Source organism: Alligator sinensis, unplaced genomic scaffold (genome assembly GCF_000455745.1).
Source record: "Alligator sinensis unplaced genomic scaffold, ASM45574v1 scaffold45_1, whole genome shotgun sequence".
Classification (NCBI taxonomy): domain Eukaryota; kingdom Metazoa; phylum Chordata; order Crocodylia; family Alligatoridae; genus Alligator; species Alligator sinensis.
Window position 1 is genome coordinate 1,272,728 of NW_005842267.1, and position 20,632 is coordinate 1,293,359.

A 20,632-nucleotide genomic window follows, 5' to 3' on the forward strand; every position below is an offset into this window, starting at 1 on the left:
CCATGATTGGCTGTTTCTAAATTATTCCCACATGGTGGCTAGCGATTGGCTTGCTAGCCATATAAGAGGCTTGAGCAGTTTCCGCCCAAGTCCGAGATCTCCGAGAATCTCAGGAGGATCCTGAGAACCCCGATTCTGAGAATTCTGGGAGAAATCCGAGAGAATTCCGGCAAGGAGTCCACGATTACCTCGTGGATTTCTACGTAAATCTCGGACCGAATGGTGGTTTGATCAGCCATCAAGAATCTCTCCCCGTCACCGAACGATCCCTGACGTATCTCTACCCTGCGTGCTCATTGAGAGTCACAGCTCGGACTCTCGTATCAGTTCAGAGAGCTCTCATCGTTCGAGTTTTCTTCTTTTCTTCTTTTCTTCTATCTACAACTGTAACCAAGCAAGTTTTCCTGCCTGCACCGCGACCATCTATGGTGTAAGTAAAACAATCTTTAATCAACCTCCAAGCATCAGTGCCTAATTCTAGTCCACCGTGCCAACTTCCCCGGCCCACGTGCCCGGGCTGCTGGCCACAGCCCCTCGGCCCCAACAAGGAGGAGGAGGAGGAGAAGGAGAAGAAGTCACTTTGAATGCTAAATTATTTATAATACTTAGAGACACTTGGTAAATAACAGGAAAGCATCAAAAATCAAATGCATATTGTGGTCGTTGGTCTTGTTTTGTGCTCTTTAACCATTGAATCAACTGTTTCTTTTTGGACACTTGTCTTAAAGGAATTAGAAATCAGCAGAAATAAATGAAGCTGTCTGAAGTTGACAGCTACAAGGGAAAGCCCACAAAAAAAAGTGCTCCTGTGAGCAGATGATAAAGCAGATGCTGTAAAACAACAGGGGGATAGCACCATTTCTTCTCCAGAATTGACAATCGTTTGATAAACAGCTAGTCATGCTCCTGGAAAACCCTGTCCATCAGTGCATATCAGTACAAATTAATGATGACATGTCCTGATTAAACTTGCTGTGCTGTGAAATGCAATGCATTATCTGCATGGCAGTAAATGAACAAACGGTGACAGGAAAAAAGACACACATCTCAGGTTAGGTCCAGAGTCCTACCTGCCTGTGGCAAAGTAGGTGTATAATTAGCAAAATAAAATTCACATGGTGGGTCTTAGAGGCTATAACTTTTGTTTTGTATTCAATTTTAGGAAATTCTGATGTTGGCATTATAATAAGGCCTTACTACTATAGAAATTGTGATGGTGGCACTATAGTAGGGCCTTACACAAGTTTTGGGGCATCCCTTCAAATTAACTCATCAAGAAGCCAGTAAGACTGAATTAGACTCCTGCTGGTGATTTGAAATCAATGGAGTATACAGTGGTGGTAGGTCTAGATGTGGCTCAGTGAGAATTCTGCCCGAGTAAGAAGTACCTATAAGTAAATGCTGAGTAAGGATTTCAGAAATCTGCTCAAGAGACTTGCATTTTAGGGCCAAAGGCACAGAGAATGTATTTCTGTTATGCAGCTAAGGTAGGATTCATTCTAAAATATCCGGTCAAGGGAGGAATTATGTCTTATTGAAATCCTGCACAGGCAGTTCTATATACTGTTAAGTACTGGTTTATTTCACTCTATTTAATAAACACTCCCATTCACATTGAAATCTCATTAACACTAGTGTAAACCCTGAACAATTGTCTTGATTAGTGTGGAGGAATGTACTGGTCATTGGAATCAGGTACGCTGTAATTTCTGCAGAAATAACTAGAAGGATTTACATTGCATTGTACCTTCCTCCTACACCCTTCTCACCCCCACAGCCCCCCCCCGCCCTGCTTTATGTAGACTTCAGCCTAATTCCCCATTATTTCTAAATTAAAAGTTTTTAATTAAAATCATTTTCCACTGAATGTGCGGCACTTCAAGTCTGTTGCAAATAACACATTAATTTCCCCTGACTCCAAATCATTTTACTCTCTCTGTTTTATCCTGGTTAACATCTTTTCCTGGCAACCACCAATGGGAAATACTAGGTGTTAGTGGATGGAACAATACAGAAACTGCTTATAGGGAATTGCAATCAACTCAGTTTTTTAATATTTATCCCTATTTTTAATCTATATATTTAAATAAACAAATATAAATCATTTTAATATATCACCTTGCAAACATCTGCCCTCCTGAGCAGATTAAGCATTATACATGCAGCTTTTCACTGGGGTGGGTCAGAGCCATTCTCTCCCCTGGAAGTCACTATTACAGAAAGGAACATGGAGACAAAACTCCTTTAAAGGTATACATATTCTTCCCTCTGAATTGGAATACTGCCATGCATGGAGGGTAGCTGAGCCATCGACTTCTATTCCTCACCCTTTCTAGGGTGCCAATAACTTTATGGGCTGCGTCCAGATGAGCGCAGCTGTGTGGTATGTGGCACTGTAGACATATCTGTGGCACCACATACCATACAATCAGTTATTCTCTGCACTGCAGCATGGGGCAGGGAGGGAGACAGGAGAGAGAGGTGATCTCAGGAGATCTTAGGGTAAAAAAAAAAACCTGCGCCAAAAAAACCCAAAAGCAGAGTAGTGTACATGGGGACATTGCGTGCCATCTAAAACTGGAGCCTGGCCGGCTGGAGCCACACTTTAGCTGCAGCCCCAAGAGGCCCCCAGGACCCCAGGTAGGGCTTCTGGGGCCAGCCCAGTGCTGGATCCAGCCTCCCTTTTCCCACCTGGGATACCCAACCCAGGGTAACGTGCTGTGCACTAGAGGGCGTGTGGCACAGGCATTCCCCAGGAACAAGAAGCAACAACACAAGAGACCTTGTGCTGCTGCTCCTTGTCCTCAGGGAAACAAACATCCATGCTCGTGTGGATGCAGCTATGAAGTGTTTGTGCTCTAGCCCACAGGAGCTAGAAAGCAAACAAAAGAAAAGTATCTACCTTAAAGACTTTAAATCTAAGACTAGCAACAATAGATGGATGCACATGGTCACAGCTAAACAGTATTGAGTAGTATGATAAGCAATTGCCTAAATACATTTGTGATTTAACCACTGTCAGGTTTTGTTTGTTTTTTTTGGTAGGCATTTTAGCAAGGGAGAGTTTTAAGAAGGGATTTGAAGAGTAAGTATAAGACAACAGTGGAGAAAGCACAAAGCAGCTTGTGTGAAAATTTATCAAGTGACCAATGAAAGCTTGTGTCATAGGTGGAACGGTAGCAGGAGTTAACCAACTAAAACTGAGCAAGCTGTCCAATACCACTGAATTAGCAGTAAGGAGAATACCCGTGACCACCACCTCAAAAGGGCCTTCAGCCAACAAGAACACTCCTCCAGAGAGATAGATCGTACTTTTGAAAGAGCCACCCAGATACCATGTGAAGATTTACTGCAATGTAAAAAGAAAATCCCCACAAATTGCACACCATTAGTTATGACATATCACCCTTCTCTGGAACCTACATGGAAAATCCTCAAACAATTGCTACCCATACTAGAATAAGACCCCATTCTTAAAGAGATCTTGCCAGAACCACCCATTCTAGCCTTCAAGCAAGCACTGAACCTTGCTAACTTTGTCACCAGAAGCAAACTCCGTATGACCCAAACTACATCGACAAATGGATCTAAACCATGCCAGGACAAGAAATTCAAAACCTGCTAACATATCTCCACCACCCCCACTATAACGACACCCCACAACAGAACGATCACCATTCCTGGATCTTACAGCCGCACCTCCAGAAATGTTATCTATCTCATCCAGTGCAAGAAATGCCCTGAGGGAAAATATGTTGGAGAAGCCAAACAACAACTGCACACCAGAATGAATTCACATTGAAGATCTATCAAAAACAAGAATGCCCAACTACCTGTGGGTGCACACTTGTCACAGGACAATCACTCCCTCACCAATCTCTCAGTTCTAATCCTCAAAGGGAATTTACAAAACACATAGACAAGCCTATGAACTTCACTTCATAATCTACTGGATAAAAAAAATCATGGACTTAATATAGGTATTGGTTTTATGACACATTACAACCTGCCTGACATCTGATTCACCAGGTACCTGCCTGACAGCCTCTTTTCTACCTTGTACTCTATTGCTGCACTGCTTCCCTTCAGCCTTTTCCCCCCTGCTCTCTTCCCCCTCCCCCCTTCCCCCTTTGTTTCACCTCTCTGCCTCACCTTTTCTCTTTCTAATTCTATTTACACTTTCAGTGACATCCTGCCACACCTGTAGCTTCTTTCATTTCTTAGAGTCTCAGAACAGCAATGACTCCCCATGCCTGAAGAAGGGTGACTGCACCCAAAAGCTTGCCAAGACCTTTTCTCCAACTACTCAGTTGGTCTAATAAAAGATATCATATCTACTCAAAGAACCTTGCCTACCTAAAAGTGAACAAGAGATAACAGGTAGGGTGCAGATTGTCCAGGAATGGCTTCAAAAGTAAAGATAGTTAGCTTATGTTCAGCGAGAGAGAGAAGAGGGAGCTGAAGCACAATAGAGAGATTCAAAAACAGTGAGATGATATAGCCAAATAATCTCTGAATTCTGCCATTCTATATGGATATGAATGGGGAAGATTGCTTTTGTTGAAGCCAGAGACAAAGAAGTGAAATAACTGAGACATGAAATGATGACTTTCTGGATGAGAGTTTTAGCTGTGTGGCTGGAAAGGCAGATTGTAGGAACAGTCTGGCTCAGATGTGTGGCTCTTGAGGAAGGTCTGAAACCAAAATTATGCCTTAATCATAATTCTGTGCAACTAGCAGGATAATGTTGTAGCAATCAAGAAGCAAAATCATGAGAAGGAATTGTGGTGGAAGACATTAAGAAGAAAAGAGCTCTGATTTAACTAGGTAGAATTTAAGCTTAGGACTGTACATTCTTAAAGAGATGTCAGAGAGAGAAATAGAAACTAAGATTTTGGCTTGGACAGATCAAGATGGTTCTTGAGTAGAGAAGCACATCTGTGAGATGTCCCAAGGAACATATGACTTAAAGTGGTTTCTGAATCCATGTCATTAAATCCAGTCCCCTTGTACTGCAAACCATCATCAGGGGCGAGGTGAACAACTATTCACCAAAGTGCCTCAGGGAAAAACTAGGAGCAGTGGTCAGAAACTCCTAGAAGGAGGTTTCAGATTGGATATAAGGAAAAAATTCTGTACAGTTCATGTGACCAGACTCCGGAATAGACTCCCACTGGGAGTGGTGCAGGCACCTATCCTGGAGATCTTCAAAAGGAGACTGGATGAACACCTTGCTGGAGTTATTTGACCCCCCCCAGTCTTTCCTGCCTAGAGCAGTGGGGCTGAACCCAAAGCTCTCACAAGGTCCCTTCCAGCCCTAAACTTCCATGAATCTGTGAATCTGTTATAGAACCTCTTTAATAAAATGAAATGATAACTGAATGTATGCCCAGGAAGGAAATTGCCTAGGGAGAAGATGAAGGAACCCAGGAAAGCTAGAGTCCGGAAAAGGAGGCTTTTCTGAAGGACATGCTGATGGAATAATTAGAAGAAACAGGAGAAAACAGAGTCAAGGAAACCAAACAAGAAAAAGATTTCAGGAACATGATTGACTGTATCGAAGGCAACTGAGTATTCAATAAGGAGAAAGAAGATGGACTGCATTTGTCTTTGGCTAAGAAGCGGTCATTGGCCACTGTGTCAAGGTGGTATATATGATGTCCAGGGTACTGAAGCTGGACTAGAAAGGGTCTAGGCTAGAACTGGAGGAGAGAGGGCAGTAGGTGAAGAAGCATAGAGAATTCAAGCATAGACTTTATAAAATGGGAGAAAGTCATCAGTTTATGTCTGTATGGAAACCCCCATTGCTTACCAGGGTAAACTAGCCTACCCTGGGTATATATACATGTGATATTAAGGTGATGAAAAACTCTGGTGTAGCTTGTGCTGGAGTCAGCTGCTCCTGAGTCTAGCATCTACCTATGTACCTGGGACTGCAGAACTTTGAGCTGGGGTGGGCTAGCAGGGGCCCAAGGTGTGAACCCTGGGCTCTGGGTGGTGGCATTGGGTGGCGGCACTGGGTTGCATTGGGCTGACTGGGGCATGAGGGTGCTAAAGTGTGGGGCTAGGTGGTATATGTCTACACATACATTTCAGCACATAATTGTTCTGCTGTGGGATAGCAGTGTCCCTGGCAGTACTATCATATGGCAGAGTTGATTAATTTACTGTGAACTGATACCAGTGCATGTGTAGACTGTGATGCTTTACTGAAGAGCTAATTAGTCAATTCCACAGTAAAGCGCATGTGTAGCTGCCCCTCCTGTTTTTCATGTTGTTCTGGCTAGACCTCTTCTGACGTTCAAACTTGTTTAAAGCTAGCTCAGGTGTCCCTATGGTGTACTAAAGTTTTTGGTGTGGGCATATCATAAACTACTTGTACTGTGATGTGGACGAAACAGAGAGGAGTGTGAAATGTTATCTAGAAGAGTAAGAGAGGAATGAGAGTGTCCATGAGAGAGAGAGATCAAGATATGGGATGGGGCTGATGAGGCAAGTGGACAGGTTAAAGGAGGACAAGAAAATTCTGTATCGGTGAGTTAAGACAAGCGGGCAAAGAAACTGAGCTGAGAAAGAAAGGTCACTTCTATTTTGTTAGTTATTCTTTTGAAAGAAATTGTTGAGAATCTGCACAGAAAGAGAAATGGAGGTTGGAGGAAAGGTTTGCGATATGAATCAATGGTTTTAGAAAGGTGGCTGGATCTGCAGGAATTAAGTTGGAGAATAGAGCTGTTCATTGTGGAATCCTTCTCATCATTCATTATTAGGGACCTACCTACATTGGTAAGACAAAGGGTTTTTTGCAGTCTGGTCATGGCACTTAGAGCTGATTTCATGGGCATTTTGTGGCAGCCCCACCTCTGGCTGCTAATTGGCAGAGGGGCCCTGATAGCCCTTCCCCTAGCTTTTGATTGGCAGAGTGCACCTTTACTCAGTCTATATGACCACTGTATTTTTTTTGGTTGATTTCATGGGAAAAAAGGTCAATGGCAGATATCTCAGTGATCATAGTAATCAAGACAATGTTGTGTTGTGGTTTCCACAAAATCCATGAAGCTGTGATTTAGTCAGGTTAAATTAATACCTATGGATGCCTGTAGAGGGATGCAGGATGCACCTATACATGTGGGATGCTTGCTCTGACGAGCTGTAATTATAGCATGTTGGAGCAGACTCAATTAATTGAGTCTGCAGAAACATGCTAATTAGCATGCTCCAGCAGTCTCTGTGTCACATGTATTCAGCATGCCCATGCTTAAAAATGTTCACAGGGGCACTTTAATTAAAACTTGTCAAATTAGCTTTAGTTATAGTGCTCCCACCACCATTTTGAAGCACAGGATGCTGAATACACAAGACATTGAGGGTGCTTTAATTAGAGCGGTTCCTGAAAGCTGCTCTAATTAAAATGCCCTTCCCCAGCCCTAGAGCATGTCTAAAGACACCCTATGTCTCCTTAAACAAAAAGTCTCTGGTCCTTTGCATTTAAATACAGAATTAGTGACAGATTATAATATAAAAAGTCACATCATCATTGTAAACACATTATTTACTTTACTTGAAATACTCCTTTTACCAAAGGGTAAGGAGAATGGATTTTCTATCTTAGAGCAAGTAGGTGCTCCTCTTCCTTCAGATAATGTTTCTGGATAAAAACACACATACACTATCCATCATACCCACTTTTTTATAATGTTCTAACTCATGGCCTAATTACCTTGAAATGAATGTCATCTCCTGAGAATGGCACATGTAGGTTATGACAACAGAAACCTAGATAAATACACTGGTTATGCAATAATGATGAAACAACAGTCAGGCCATAGGTGGCCTGACTGATCAATCCACTATTAGATAAAGGCACCAAAAGCTCTGTTGAAGAATGTGAGCTATACAGACACTGGGGTGTCAGGTCAAACTGACGTGATTCTTCTTCTGGTAAAGTGTTTTGTTTTGGGTTTTTTTCCACATCTGTCACCACCCATAGATGTTAAATGCTGTTGCAAGCAAAAGGCTTTAGACAAATGCAACATTCTTTTTCAAACGTGCATGGGTGACTGGTGTCTCCTGAGTCAGAGAGGGCACTTGCCCCCCCAGTGGCCAGTCAGTGACTGGGGGGTGGGGGGGGTTCCCCACGACCCGGCCAGTGCGATCAGCTGTCGAGTAACCACCCCCAGCCAGCACAATCGCAAGGGACTGTGGGGATCGCTTCTCCTGGTGCCCCCACTCCCCAGCCAGTGCTCTTGCCTGCCTCCCTTGCCCATCACCTAAGCGGGGAACGCTGCTGTCAGGGGGTGCACCAGCGCTCTCAGGGGACTATGCATCACCACTAAACATGTGTACCCCATTTTGCATACCTTTTATGTATGGCATAGTCATCAGGTTTTATCCATATGCCTCTTGTTTTCACCAATGTTTGTTTGTTTGGTTTTTTTGTTAGCGCCTGACATTGTGGCATCTAGGCACAGCCAAAAAACCCAAGTCACTATTGCTTTGCTGAGGTTTTAAGTATGAAAGAGCATGTACCCCAAAACAGCAACTATTCTATTTAGAATCAGCCTGTAGAGAATGTGTCATACTGTACATAATGCCAGTTTTGCTGAAATGTTTGGGACCCTTAAAGCAATGGAGCAGAAGTTAACCCCCAACTCATTCCTTACTTTGTAAAAACATAACAGTTCAGCTACCAAGGGTAAAATCCTGACCCTGCTCTCATTGAAAACTTCCATTGACTTCAGTGGGGCCAGAATTTTCTCTCATGGCCTTAATTTGCAACTGTATTTTTTATTGTTTTAACCAATGCAATATCTTATCTTTAATGTCTTGACATTATTATCTTTAAAATTCATCATAATACCAGATTGGAATGAAAATCAAAAACTTCAAAATTCTCCACAAAATAAATTCTGCACTAGAGAGCTGAGTTAGGGTATATCCATACCTTGGGAGTGCCATAGTGGAAGAGAGCACAACGTCTCTACACAATTTATACCCTGAAATGCATGTAATATAGATGTATTAGAGCAGGACTGCATGCACAACAATAACCTCCATCTCAGGTATATTTATTGACATGCAACTACTGTCCCCAATAAGGCCACGCTACATTGCAGCAGTCCCTCTGGGGTGTCTCCATAACCACACATATGCAGTTTGTGCTGCTGCAGATCCATCTGTGGTGCCGTAAACCACATGCACTAAACATGTAGGCATTTGCTGCACTGCTAATTTGCAGCACGGTGGGTTTTTTGACACCAGAAAATCCTAGTGTAAAAAAATACCCGCACCAAAAAAAAGTGGGGTAGCACATGTGGTGGCAGCTGTGTTCTGCTGCAATTTGTCCCTGTGGAAACACACATGCATGCTTGTCTGGATGCGCCCCTGTGGTCTGCTGTAGCCCTGTCATTAGGCTTATGTCCTCTTCTCTCATGCACACTGGAGCAACATAAGCATCATGACAGCAAGTATACATACTATATCTATAAAATCAACAGATAACTATGTATCTATATATATATGTATAGACTTTTGTGCACAGACACACACACATTTTACCAGACAAGCTGTCAACAACCGTGTTCTTTTAATGCTTTGACTAGCTCTCAGAGTAGTAGTCAAACCAATGAGGAACAATTGGCATCTGCCAAAGAATTATTATTTTGTCCAAGATACAGCATGCAATCCAAGGAAAAACTATAAATCACTTAACTGGCAAGAACTTCAACTGTCTGGCAGCAAAACACTGATATATCTGATGTAGCGATAGAATATCATCAAAAAAATAGAACCTTATCTTACACTAAGAGGACATAACTTTTTCTTACACAGCCATTAACCTTGACATATAGCCAACTCCCCTCTTGTCCTTCATAGGTAAAAAACCAAAAAAACCCAAAACAAAACAAAAAAAAAGCAAAACAGGGTTATTGACTGAATTGGCAGGTTTCCTAAGGTGATAACAATTTTATGTGACCACTTAACATTAGATAGTGATAAAGAGACAGCCACTACAGAAGAAACCATGCAAATTTTAGGTAACCCTTACGTGAATAGGCCCATTCTTTTGATAGATAACAAAACAGCTCTACCTCACCAATTTATACAAGTGACTGGGGACATATTAAGGAATACAGGATTCTAGGAATTAGAGTGCAACTTTGTGAGGTCTTGAATACATCACGTAAGTTGTTCAATTGGTTATGTTTGATTGAACGCATTCTGTACATTACATTATTATGGAGTTACAACAAACATTACATAAATATATTCTTTTACATTTATGGTAGTAATTATAATTGCATTATCTTAACATATTTTGTGGTATTTTTATAATAGCCTCATATTATACACTTATTTTATAGGAGTAATAAGATCTTCCTAATAGAACAGCTAGCTTCAACACTGGCTGTGAAAACTTTGGTAAGAGGGGTGAGACTGTTGATGTTTTTGAAAGAATCACATTGAGATTTAATGACTTTTTACCATACTTAGTAAAAAGGGACGTTTTAAACTTTTACGGAACCAATGTAGATCTATTTTGAAGAATGAGTTTTGAGCAAAAAAGAATTATGATCTAAATCTGTCTCTAAGAACTCAAATAATTCAGTTTAAGGAAGGCTTCAAATTGTTGGAGATAATTACAAAGTTCATAATTTGATTTTACAGACCCTAAAGTATAGGAAGCAATTAGAGCCCATTTCAGAAATGATTTTACCATTTTAAAATTCAGCTTCATACCCAATTAGAATGAAAATAAAAAATTAGAAAATTATGCAAAAAGAAAAAAAGTTTAAGAAACAAATAGGTGTAAATTGACTGAAATAATCTTATGCTTTGTTTCAATTTTGATTTTTTTTGAATTGGTATTATGAAGTAACATACAAAGGAAAAAAGTTCTAAATGAACAGTCACCTCAAAGCAAAAATCAAAAGGACTTTTCTGAAAAATGATGAAACAGACTATGTTGAAAATATCAGAACTTTCACAAAATATCAGAATTTATCCTTTTCCCCTGAAATGAAATTCAGGTGATAATTGACTCAGTTTTGTCAACAACATTGCCATGGCTGGAACAGCATATTCTGATGGAGATTTTGTTGACCAGGTCCAATGATAAAATACAAGATAAAAAGAACCTATCTGGTGATTGCGATCCTGGTTTGAGTTTGCAGGACTAGCATATGGGAAAACTTTCCAAAACATCCTTTTACTTAGAACCAAATTATATTGATATAGAAAATGACATGAAACCTAATGATGCCATCATTACAAAATCTCTGGTTAGAGTACAAACCCAGCATTCACTTAATTAGAGCAATAGATAGGACAAAAATTCCTTAATTTTGGAACAAGAGGGTGCCTCATTCTGCTGGTTTAAAAACAAAATCACAAAAGTAAAACAGTCATTGGCTTCTCTGTCATTTCTCCAAATGCTGGACACTGTATTATGCTTTAGGATCATTTGATGTGTATAACTGCCTAAATTAGAAGGCCTATATTTCCAATTTCCAGTATCAGGAGAGTTGTTTGAGATAACCAAACAGATTTACTTTCATTTTCAACATCATTCATTCTTACTGCTGATGGTAAGGACTCACACCTGGTGCTCATTATTTTCATGTCCTGTTGCCCCTTTAGAATTAAAACACAACCAAGCAGGTTGCCGCTGTTGATGCCATTAACAGGTTATTTTTACATAAAACTCTGAATGGGAAAGGGATAGGGGAGCATGCCTTGAGACTGATGTCTTCTATTTTCCTATTGATAGGCTGATCATAGATGGTGATACATTCACAACCTGGGCCCATCCAGGCCTTGGTCTTGCTGTACCCAGGCTACCAAGAAGGCTGCCAGTTATTGCCAACTGTGACACTTTTCATAATATGGATTTGTCACTGAGTCAAGTACAACAAACTCATTTCAAATAAGCCACTGAGCAGCTATCAGAAAGTAAAATTTTTTAGTCACTACTAATCTTGTTTAGCCTCAAACCAGTGAGCTACCAGTGAAAGAATCCAAATTCTGTTCCTGCTCCTTGAATCAGGCAGTCTTGGGGAATAACTCCACAAGTTTATTTGAAACTGGCACTTAAGACATCAAATGGTGTTGCTCTGTCATCAACATAGTTGTTGCTTTTCTATAAATAACAATACCCAGTGATTATAACTTACTCTTTGTATGAGTCACACGTGAAGAGCTCCCCGAGGTGCTTCACAGGTAGTCCTTCATATCATGAATCAGAGAGAGAAAACAATCTCTGAAACGCTGCCATGCCAAGAGTTTCTAGATACCTAGAGTATTGTCCCTTATTTATAGCTTCAAACTGTAGGGCAATTTGACAGAAGTGACGTGAACAGTCATATAAGTTTCTTTGCATTAGTTACTGTTCTTGTTGAATAAAAAAGAATTGAGAACCCTATTTCCACCATGCAACAAAAATGTTATTCAGTACTGAAATCTCAGAAACAACTTTATAAACAATTATATATATGATGCATACAGTCCTGTTTCCAATGCCTTGTGACTTTCTAATGCTTTAATCAATCGGAGTGAAATTATACATGTTTACTAGCTAAAAGGAGACCCGTTATCAAATTTAAGTAAAATCCAGGTTCAGTCTTTGAGTGTAAGAAAGGTAAGCATTTCTCATTATGAAATAGATGATAGCTGTCTAGCAATTTTTCATAGCTGTGTGTCTGTTGGCGAAGATTGATATGTGGCATAAAATTTGCCCTCAATGTAAAAAAAAAAAAAGCTTCTCATATCCCTATGAAAGTAAGTTTTAATTTAACTGACAGGCAACATCACCTTCAGGTTAACTAAGAATGGTGTCATGGTTTTGCTTACAGATTCATAGAGTCCAGCTTATAGGAAAAGCAAAATGGTCTAGGAGCACAAAGAAGGAAAAAAAGGTTGCTTCTGCTCAAAAACATCTGGGAAAGAGCAGCCTGCTCCACAGCCTTCTGTTAACTGAGCAGATTGTGGCCAAGGCCAACAGCAGTTTTCTGCAGAAGTGAGCCATGTTGCTCACCTCACTTTTTCAAGATATTCAGATGTGACTCAATTTCTCTACCATTGCCTCAGCTTTTTTGGCCTTTTTTTTTATTGTAACAAAGTATCCAAAAATAAACAAAACCCTACAAGCCTTTATGAAAGTCCTTTCTTTTGCTTATGGCTTTTTTTTTTTTTTTTTTCCAAAGTCCCCTTTCTCTCTGCTGCTGCAAAGGCTCAGTGGTTTATCATGCTGCTTGAGCCAGCCTTCACACTTTGGTGTGCAACAATCTTTATTACTTCTAACGGGCAGACATTTCTATTGTCTACTTAGCTGCACCATGGCAGCAGGGAGTACTGTACTCTTAACCCAGAAGGGTCTGACATTATGTAAAACTTGCTTCATGATATTTTCAGGCTGTGATTATTCCCTGCTCTAGTTGGGAACCACAGAATCATTGAAAAGCAGGGCTGGAAGGGACCTCAGGAAACCATCTATTCTAACTCTCTGCTCAGGGCAGGATCATCCCTACCAAAACCATCCTAGACAAATGTTTGTCTAACCTGTTCTTAGACACTTCTGGAACAATCCTCATAAGCAAATACTAGGCAATACCCAGTGCTTTTGAGGAAGGTGAAAGGAACCTCAATGCCAGCAGCAGAGTGAACCAGAACTCTATATCATCTGTCCCCTCAATAAGCCTATGCCAGCTCCTTCAATCTTCTTTCATAATCAAGTCAGTTGTGGAGCTCTGCTTTATTTTTTTTTCTGCTATTGAGAATGTTCCTTTGCAATTTCTACCTGCTCTGGGCTGTAAAGCTCTTCTCACGGTCTCTGAGTTATGCTCAGGGAGGCCTCTGAGGAGTATGTGTGCAGGATGTTGTGGGGACGTGTGGGAATCTCCTGGGCTTTCCAACTGTTCCTCTCACAGCATGCTCCTGAAGAATGGCTGGTCATGGAGTCTTGAGCTTACAGGAAGAGGATTGTACTCCAAACACAGCCTTAACAAAACAGCGGGAAGACAGTGGTGAACAGTCTGTAGCATCCTCATGGGGAGTATGTAGATTGCCTCAATACCTGTACCTTGCTTCGACTCCAGTCCTCGCTACCGCTACATGCTCCTGTCCTGATATCTATATCTGGCTTTTGATCTTTGGCTTGTTCCTGCCTATGACTCTCAGCTCCTTACTTCTGGAGTATTCCTGCCTCTTAGCTTTTAACTTTGGTCCCTGGTTAAGGCACTAGCCACCCACATCCCCTTACCTGACCAAAGCCCTTTGATACAATACCCGTCTCTCTTCTAGGCCTTCCACTGGAACCTTCCTCATTTATTTGGCATGTTTTTTCAAGGCTTTTGCCCTGATTTCTTATCTGTGGGAAACTGCAGATGGTTTTATACAGATCTCACTCACTTCCAGTCTTTCCCAATGGTCAGCTTTCCTGAGCCCAGAGCTGACCCTAGAGGGGTGCAGGGCCTGGGGCAAATCAGTCTGTGCGGGGCCCCTTTAACACTTCACAGGGCTGTGGGGCCCCCACAAAGGCAGGGCACAGCCCTATCGTAGCAATGAAATTTGGCATGGGGGGGCAAGCAGATCCCACGTGCCCTGGACAAGCCGCTCTTCAGCAGATATGAAACCACCGGCATGTAGCAGGGAGGAGAGGGGGGTGGTGAGCAGCCTGACGTTTCTTCTGCAGTGTGGGCTGAGTGGCCAGCTCCAGGTGGGCCGTGTGGGAGTGCCTGTGGCTGCTCCATGGGGCCCCCCAAAGTGCGGAGCCCGGGGCGGTCACTCTGATTTGCCCTACCCAAGGGACGGCTCTGCCTGAGCTACTCTACAAAGTAACAGCTGGAAGCTTCCTATAGACCTGATCCTTTTCAGTCAGTTTTGCCAGACTGAAATCACATGTACCAGCTAGGAATCATAAGCCCTAGACATTCCTGTAGATGGCAGGAAGCAAGTCATTGTGAAATTGTCTTAAAGGGCCAGGTCTTTTAGCGCAACTGCTCACTAGGTACCTACCTACATTGCAGCAAGATGAAGACATTTTCACGGGCTGCTTGCCGTGCACAGAACTGATTTTGCAATCTTTTTGTGGCAAGCCCCACTTTGCTGCTGATTGGCCATGGGGCCTGGAGGCCCTGCCCTTCCCTCTGATTGGCCAAGAGGTCAGTCACTCATCTTCAGACTACAGCATGGCATGTGGCTTCTTAACAGATGGTGCTGAACCCCTTTTGCTTTCCTGACTGGTACCTTTACTGAGTCTATGTCACTAGCTCAGCCTCTCAGCAGCTCTCTCTCAAACCATGTGCTCTATGGCTAGAGAGAGTCCTGTGCTTTCTTTTCATTCTGGTAAGCTTTTATTTTGGGGGGGGGGGGCAATTCCATGCAAAATTGTAGGAAATCCCAATTTTTGCAGTGATTGCAGAAACCAGTTTTCATGGTTTCCGTGAAAATTGCAAAACTGTGATTAAAGTAGGTCCCTACTGATCACAAAAAGCAATAGTGTTAGTACATCATTCCAGTAATAAATAAAATCATGCAAAATGTGCTTTAAAGTAACTCTATCATTTCTCTTTCAATTTTTTGGCATGCAGAGTCAAAACCAGACTTTTTTGAGTTTTTCCCCTCGATATAACTTGAAACATTCTCATTTTACTTTGTAGGCCCATTAATTTCACAAAGTTTTCAAAAACCGAGCATCATTTTTACTGCATATATTTCTGAAATACACTGTAACATTAATGTGGTAATAATAGTAGATTCAGGGTGTTACTCCTATTTCAGAATCAGTCAAGGAAATATCAGTATTTTCTAGCTTATCATATCTGTAAATGAAAAATTAAGATATCCTCTCAAACACAGAGGAACCATAAAATATAAGGAATAATCTGTTAGTTTTAATGAACAGCTTTGTGAGATGTAGAACAGGTTAACCACTGCATAAATTCTGGGTGCAGTAGTGATTTAACAATGATTATATTCTTGCCTTTCATTTTCTTTCATTGTAAGCACATGAGTGAGTAGGCCTGGCTCATTTCAAAACTTGACTTTTTGCTGGGGGTATTTGGATTGAAGGTTCGCAATGTAAATAATCTAGCAATGGCCATAACAAGGGAAGTAAAAAGATGAGGAAGGGAAGGAAGTGAATGAAAAGAAGTCAAGAAAAGAGAAAGGATAGTTTTCTGGACTGAATATTGCATTGAGCAGTGGCAATGTTCTAACAAGTAAATGGCAAATTTGCCAATCTAATGACATCATTCAGTCAGTTTTATTCTATGAGCAGTTTGCAGAAATTATCATACCTGGATCTCTCCTTGTGCTTCATTTAAGTCAAATGATGGTTTTGTCATTCATTTTAGTGCAAAGTTGCACCTCAAGAAATGTATGTCTGTATCTACTACATGAACGTATTTCTGTATATTCTTTTTTAAATTAAGAAACAGAAGTGTATTTTTTTAATTGGTGACCACACAGAAGATATTAAAGAAAAAATGTGAATTACTTTGTCATCAAATATACCATATTACTTTCATATTGTATTCCATGTACTATAAACTTTTCCCTTGGCTTTCAGAACATCATATTCTTTCAGTATCCACAATTTCTACATAGTATTTAATTACCATATAAGTTGCATTAGAAAACTATCATGATGATTAGTAGGACTATAAAATATAACAGATAAAAGCAATTGTCTATATACAGTAAGATGGCCAATTTATTTTATTAAATCTTTCAGTGGGAATGTCATTTATGAGTTAGCTTCTTCAACCTAGCTATCACAAGAGAAATGAACTATTTTGGATTGTGCTTAAACCCATCCTTCTCTCTACAGAAAAAATCATATCTCTGACAGATATTCACAGGCTGGCACCTTTAAATTGAATACATGGTTAAATAATATTTTATGCACCATTTTATTTATTTTTCAGGGTTACAATATTCATGAGATTATCATAGAGGGCACATAATATAATTGATATCATTAAACACGTTTTGCCACAAAAGGTTGAATAGCAACGGTAGAAAATTCTATGTTAAGATATGTGAAAATACCTGTAACCATAATTTCATAAAATCAATGTACAGTACACATTATGTAACATTATGCCAACAAGGTATTTCTTTATGCAAATACTTTTTGCCCTCTATAGATAACTGCAGTAACTACACTGCAACAGACTTTTTTTTTGGTGTGTGGATATATATGCAATATACAAGAGTAATAGTTTCTATTTTATCATAATTGTTAATAACACTGGTCCCAAAAATGGTGAATTACAGTATCTTAATTTTAGCAAATAACTGTCATTCTGTTTTTTTAACTAATGCTGAACTTAATTGGTATTTGCCTCCTAATGTTTACAGAACATTGAGAGCACATTTCATATATATTTAATCTTTACCATCAATATACTGCCTTTTAGTTCAGTATCTACTATATACAAAGGAACTCTGTTGAGTTCACACACTTAGGAACCAAATAATATCAATTTTACTTAAACCCATGCACAGTGTCGTGCACTACAGAATAATTAAATGTGATTTAATTTTTTTAAGGATGAATGAATCAATATAAAAATAGATTTGATAAAACATTAGCACTTTAATGGATAGATAAAGGTGGGAGCAAACTAATAAATCATGCATTTCAAAAAGGTTTTATTTTCTCATGGGATGTTTGAGAACAGAAAACATGCAGTGATGAGGTGCAGGTCATTCTGTATGAAGAACAATGTAAAGATCGCACAAAAAAGCATTTTACTGTAGATCCAGATCGTAAGTTTATATGCAACATTGAAAAAGGTTGCCATTCTCGGACTTGCCTTAGGCAATCCAACAGCGCCATGCAAACCATAGGCAAACACCTGAGCTGTGATTTCTAAGCTGCTGAGAAGTTTCTCAGAGAGCTGAGAAAATGAAGACCTGAACAACTGCTTTCCAAATCATTTTAAGAGGAAATGTTTTTATTCATGGAAGCAAATTATAAAAAGGGAACTGATAACAGCATGTCCTTGCTGTCAGGAGATTGATTCAGAGTATGAGAAAGTAGTGTATGGTGTAAATGTACAAATAACAGTCAAAGAAAATTAGATAAAGTTTTAATTGTGCAGTACTCACTGTATGTGTCCGTGTTTATTACTGTATGAAACAAATGAAAGGTGAACACTTTACTTGCAATTAATTGACTGTCTTTCCTATCCTAGAATTAGTCTGGACATTGCCAAGGTAATCAAAAGAACTGTAAATTTTCAGAAGTGAATCTGATCCAGTGTGCTTGATTAATTATGCATTAACCCATTTCTTTGAAGCATCCTTCACTAAATCTTTGGTGGGAAATGCACTTTATTAGGCATGAGGTTTGGTTGTTTGTGTGCATACACACTGCACTACTGGTCAATATGCAAAATGATTTAAAGTCTGGCATACTACAAAGATTTATTGCCGAGTAGAGCATTTTAATGTTTCAGCAAACAACGTTGCTGGCTAGTTTTTACAGGTAGTATTATCTTTTGTCTTAGCGTGGCCTTAGTTTCGTAACCCTTAATCAGGCAGACTTTCATTAATACTAGATCTTGCAAAAACTTACACGAGTAATTATATGCATGCGAATAGTAATGCAGGTCAGCTGACTAAGATGTTTTCTATGTGCAAAGTTACTCATGCCTATGTGTTTGCAGGATGAGAGATATCTTATCAAAGATATAAATACTTGAGTACTATTTTGTGGGGTTAAAATGCAAAAGAAAAGTATTCTTAAGAGTGGGAAGCAATGTTAAATGTAAAAGTATGAGTTAATGAGACCTGTGACCTTTCAGACTCTTTTGTGACAGGTCAAATCAATTACCGAATCCAAACATCTTCAGATTAAGAGAAGCAATTATCAAATCTATGGATTATGATAACTGCATTAGAGTAAACTAGAAATGGAATCATATCAAGAAAATCAAATTACTTATGGCATTCCCTTCTTGTATTCCATGGCAGAATTATCCCATAAATTAGTAAATGGTAATGCATGCAACAAAAATATGCCATATCACTTTATGTAAACATCTGCTTTCTTCATGCAAAATGCCTACAAAACCGTGACAATATTTTTTTCTAATAGCATCATTTTACATTAGCTCAGTCACAGAAACTGCTATACCAAATTCCATGATTCTGCAAGTAAAGAATATTCTAAAACTCTTGAAAGATTTCCAGCATGAATATTCAAACACCAATGCTGCTAATTTATTTTCTAACAACTCAGCTACAAAGGCTTATTCTTTGCTGTGGTTCCTTGTTCTTTTGATGATGGAGGAGAAAAGACCAGTTTTTGGAGGAGGTCCCATCAATATTGGGGCTTGATTCTTGTGGGTTATTTTTATCTAGGGGAGGAAAAAAAATACAGTTAGCATTTAGCTAGCACAATATCTCTTGTATTTTTGCAAAACACCAATGTAGCTGAATCATTTTGGATCTTAAAAATTAGGTCCTTCGCTTTCATATAACCAAAGATTGAAGAGAAAAAATTTACATATATTTTATTATACCTAATATTTGAAATACCATAAAGCAAATCCATTATATTCAAGGTTATCATGCATAATTATAATTATTTGTGTTATACTATTAAATACATAATAACTTCTTGGCAATATACTACCTATTTGGGAGGTGTGAGATTTATAACCAGCATTATCATTGCTTGGATTTTAATGTTTTACGTATCCATGGGATGAAAAAGAATTTAATAGCAGGAAAGGACACATTGTAAGATGGGGCAACAAGTTGGTGCTCATTATTAAGATATACGTGGTGTTGTGTTATAGTATATGTTATTTATTCTCCTAATCAATTGTTCTCTTTTAACACAAAACACAATGCTTAATATCAAAATAACCATTAGGAATTAAAGTAAAAAGTTAACATGTAAAAAAAATGAAGAACTAGTGTTCTAATTTGTTAATTAATTGGCAATAGAATAGATTCAAATATTGAAAAGCCTGTTTAAGCACTTTGAAAGACTGCTCTAAAGCCACCCATTTTGATTTCTTTGATATAAAACTACGAATCACCTTAAATGAGACAACCTTAAAGTAGATTATGTCTGCAATTTTCTCTAATTCAAGTCTAAATTAGAGAAGACATTTTATGAATGTATGCTATGCTCAAAGCTAATTGAAAGCAATTATCAAAGTGGCATTTTGTCTGTGACTTTAAGATACATTGTAAGATAATAAATGATTCTCATTATGTAATAAAAAGGTCACATCTTGCCTTTGGGCTAGTGACGCTAAGAGTTTTTCAAAAGCAATCTGAGACATTTTCTTTAGTGAACTACGACTAATACAAGAACCATCACTTATTAAATATCAGTTGTCACCTGCACAGTACCCACATCAGAGATGGGTATTTCTTTCAAAAAGAAACACCACCTCATTAAAAACTGCAAAAAATATATCTCTTAAAGTGCATACCTGACATTTTCAAGTTAAAATGAATATCCTTCACTTGTCATTCACTAATAGTAATGAAACAAAAAATGTATGCCACATGGAGAGGCTCATTAAAATATAGAACAGGCCGTTTCTTGGGATAGGAATTTACTTTACAATCTAAAGAGACCAAAACATAAAAATCTTAACGGGATGAA

The 20,632-nt window shown here is 39.3% G+C and overlaps 1 protein-coding gene across 1 annotated transcript in view; it reads right to left on the reverse strand.

The window, feature by feature from the left end:
• Nucleotides 1-16,708: 16,708 nt before the first annotated feature.
• The window catches only part of DGKB (diacylglycerol kinase beta), a gene marked incomplete at its 5' end in the record, with an annotated part of 469,550 nt that continues 465,626 nt past the window's right edge, over nucleotides 16,709-20,632 (reverse strand). Inside the window, one exon of the mRNA XM_014521864.2 lies at nucleotides 16,709-19,364. Within this exon, the coding sequence (XP_014377350.1) occupies nucleotides 19,257-19,364 (108 nt within the window). The remainder of the gene's footprint in view (nucleotides 19,365-20,632) is intronic.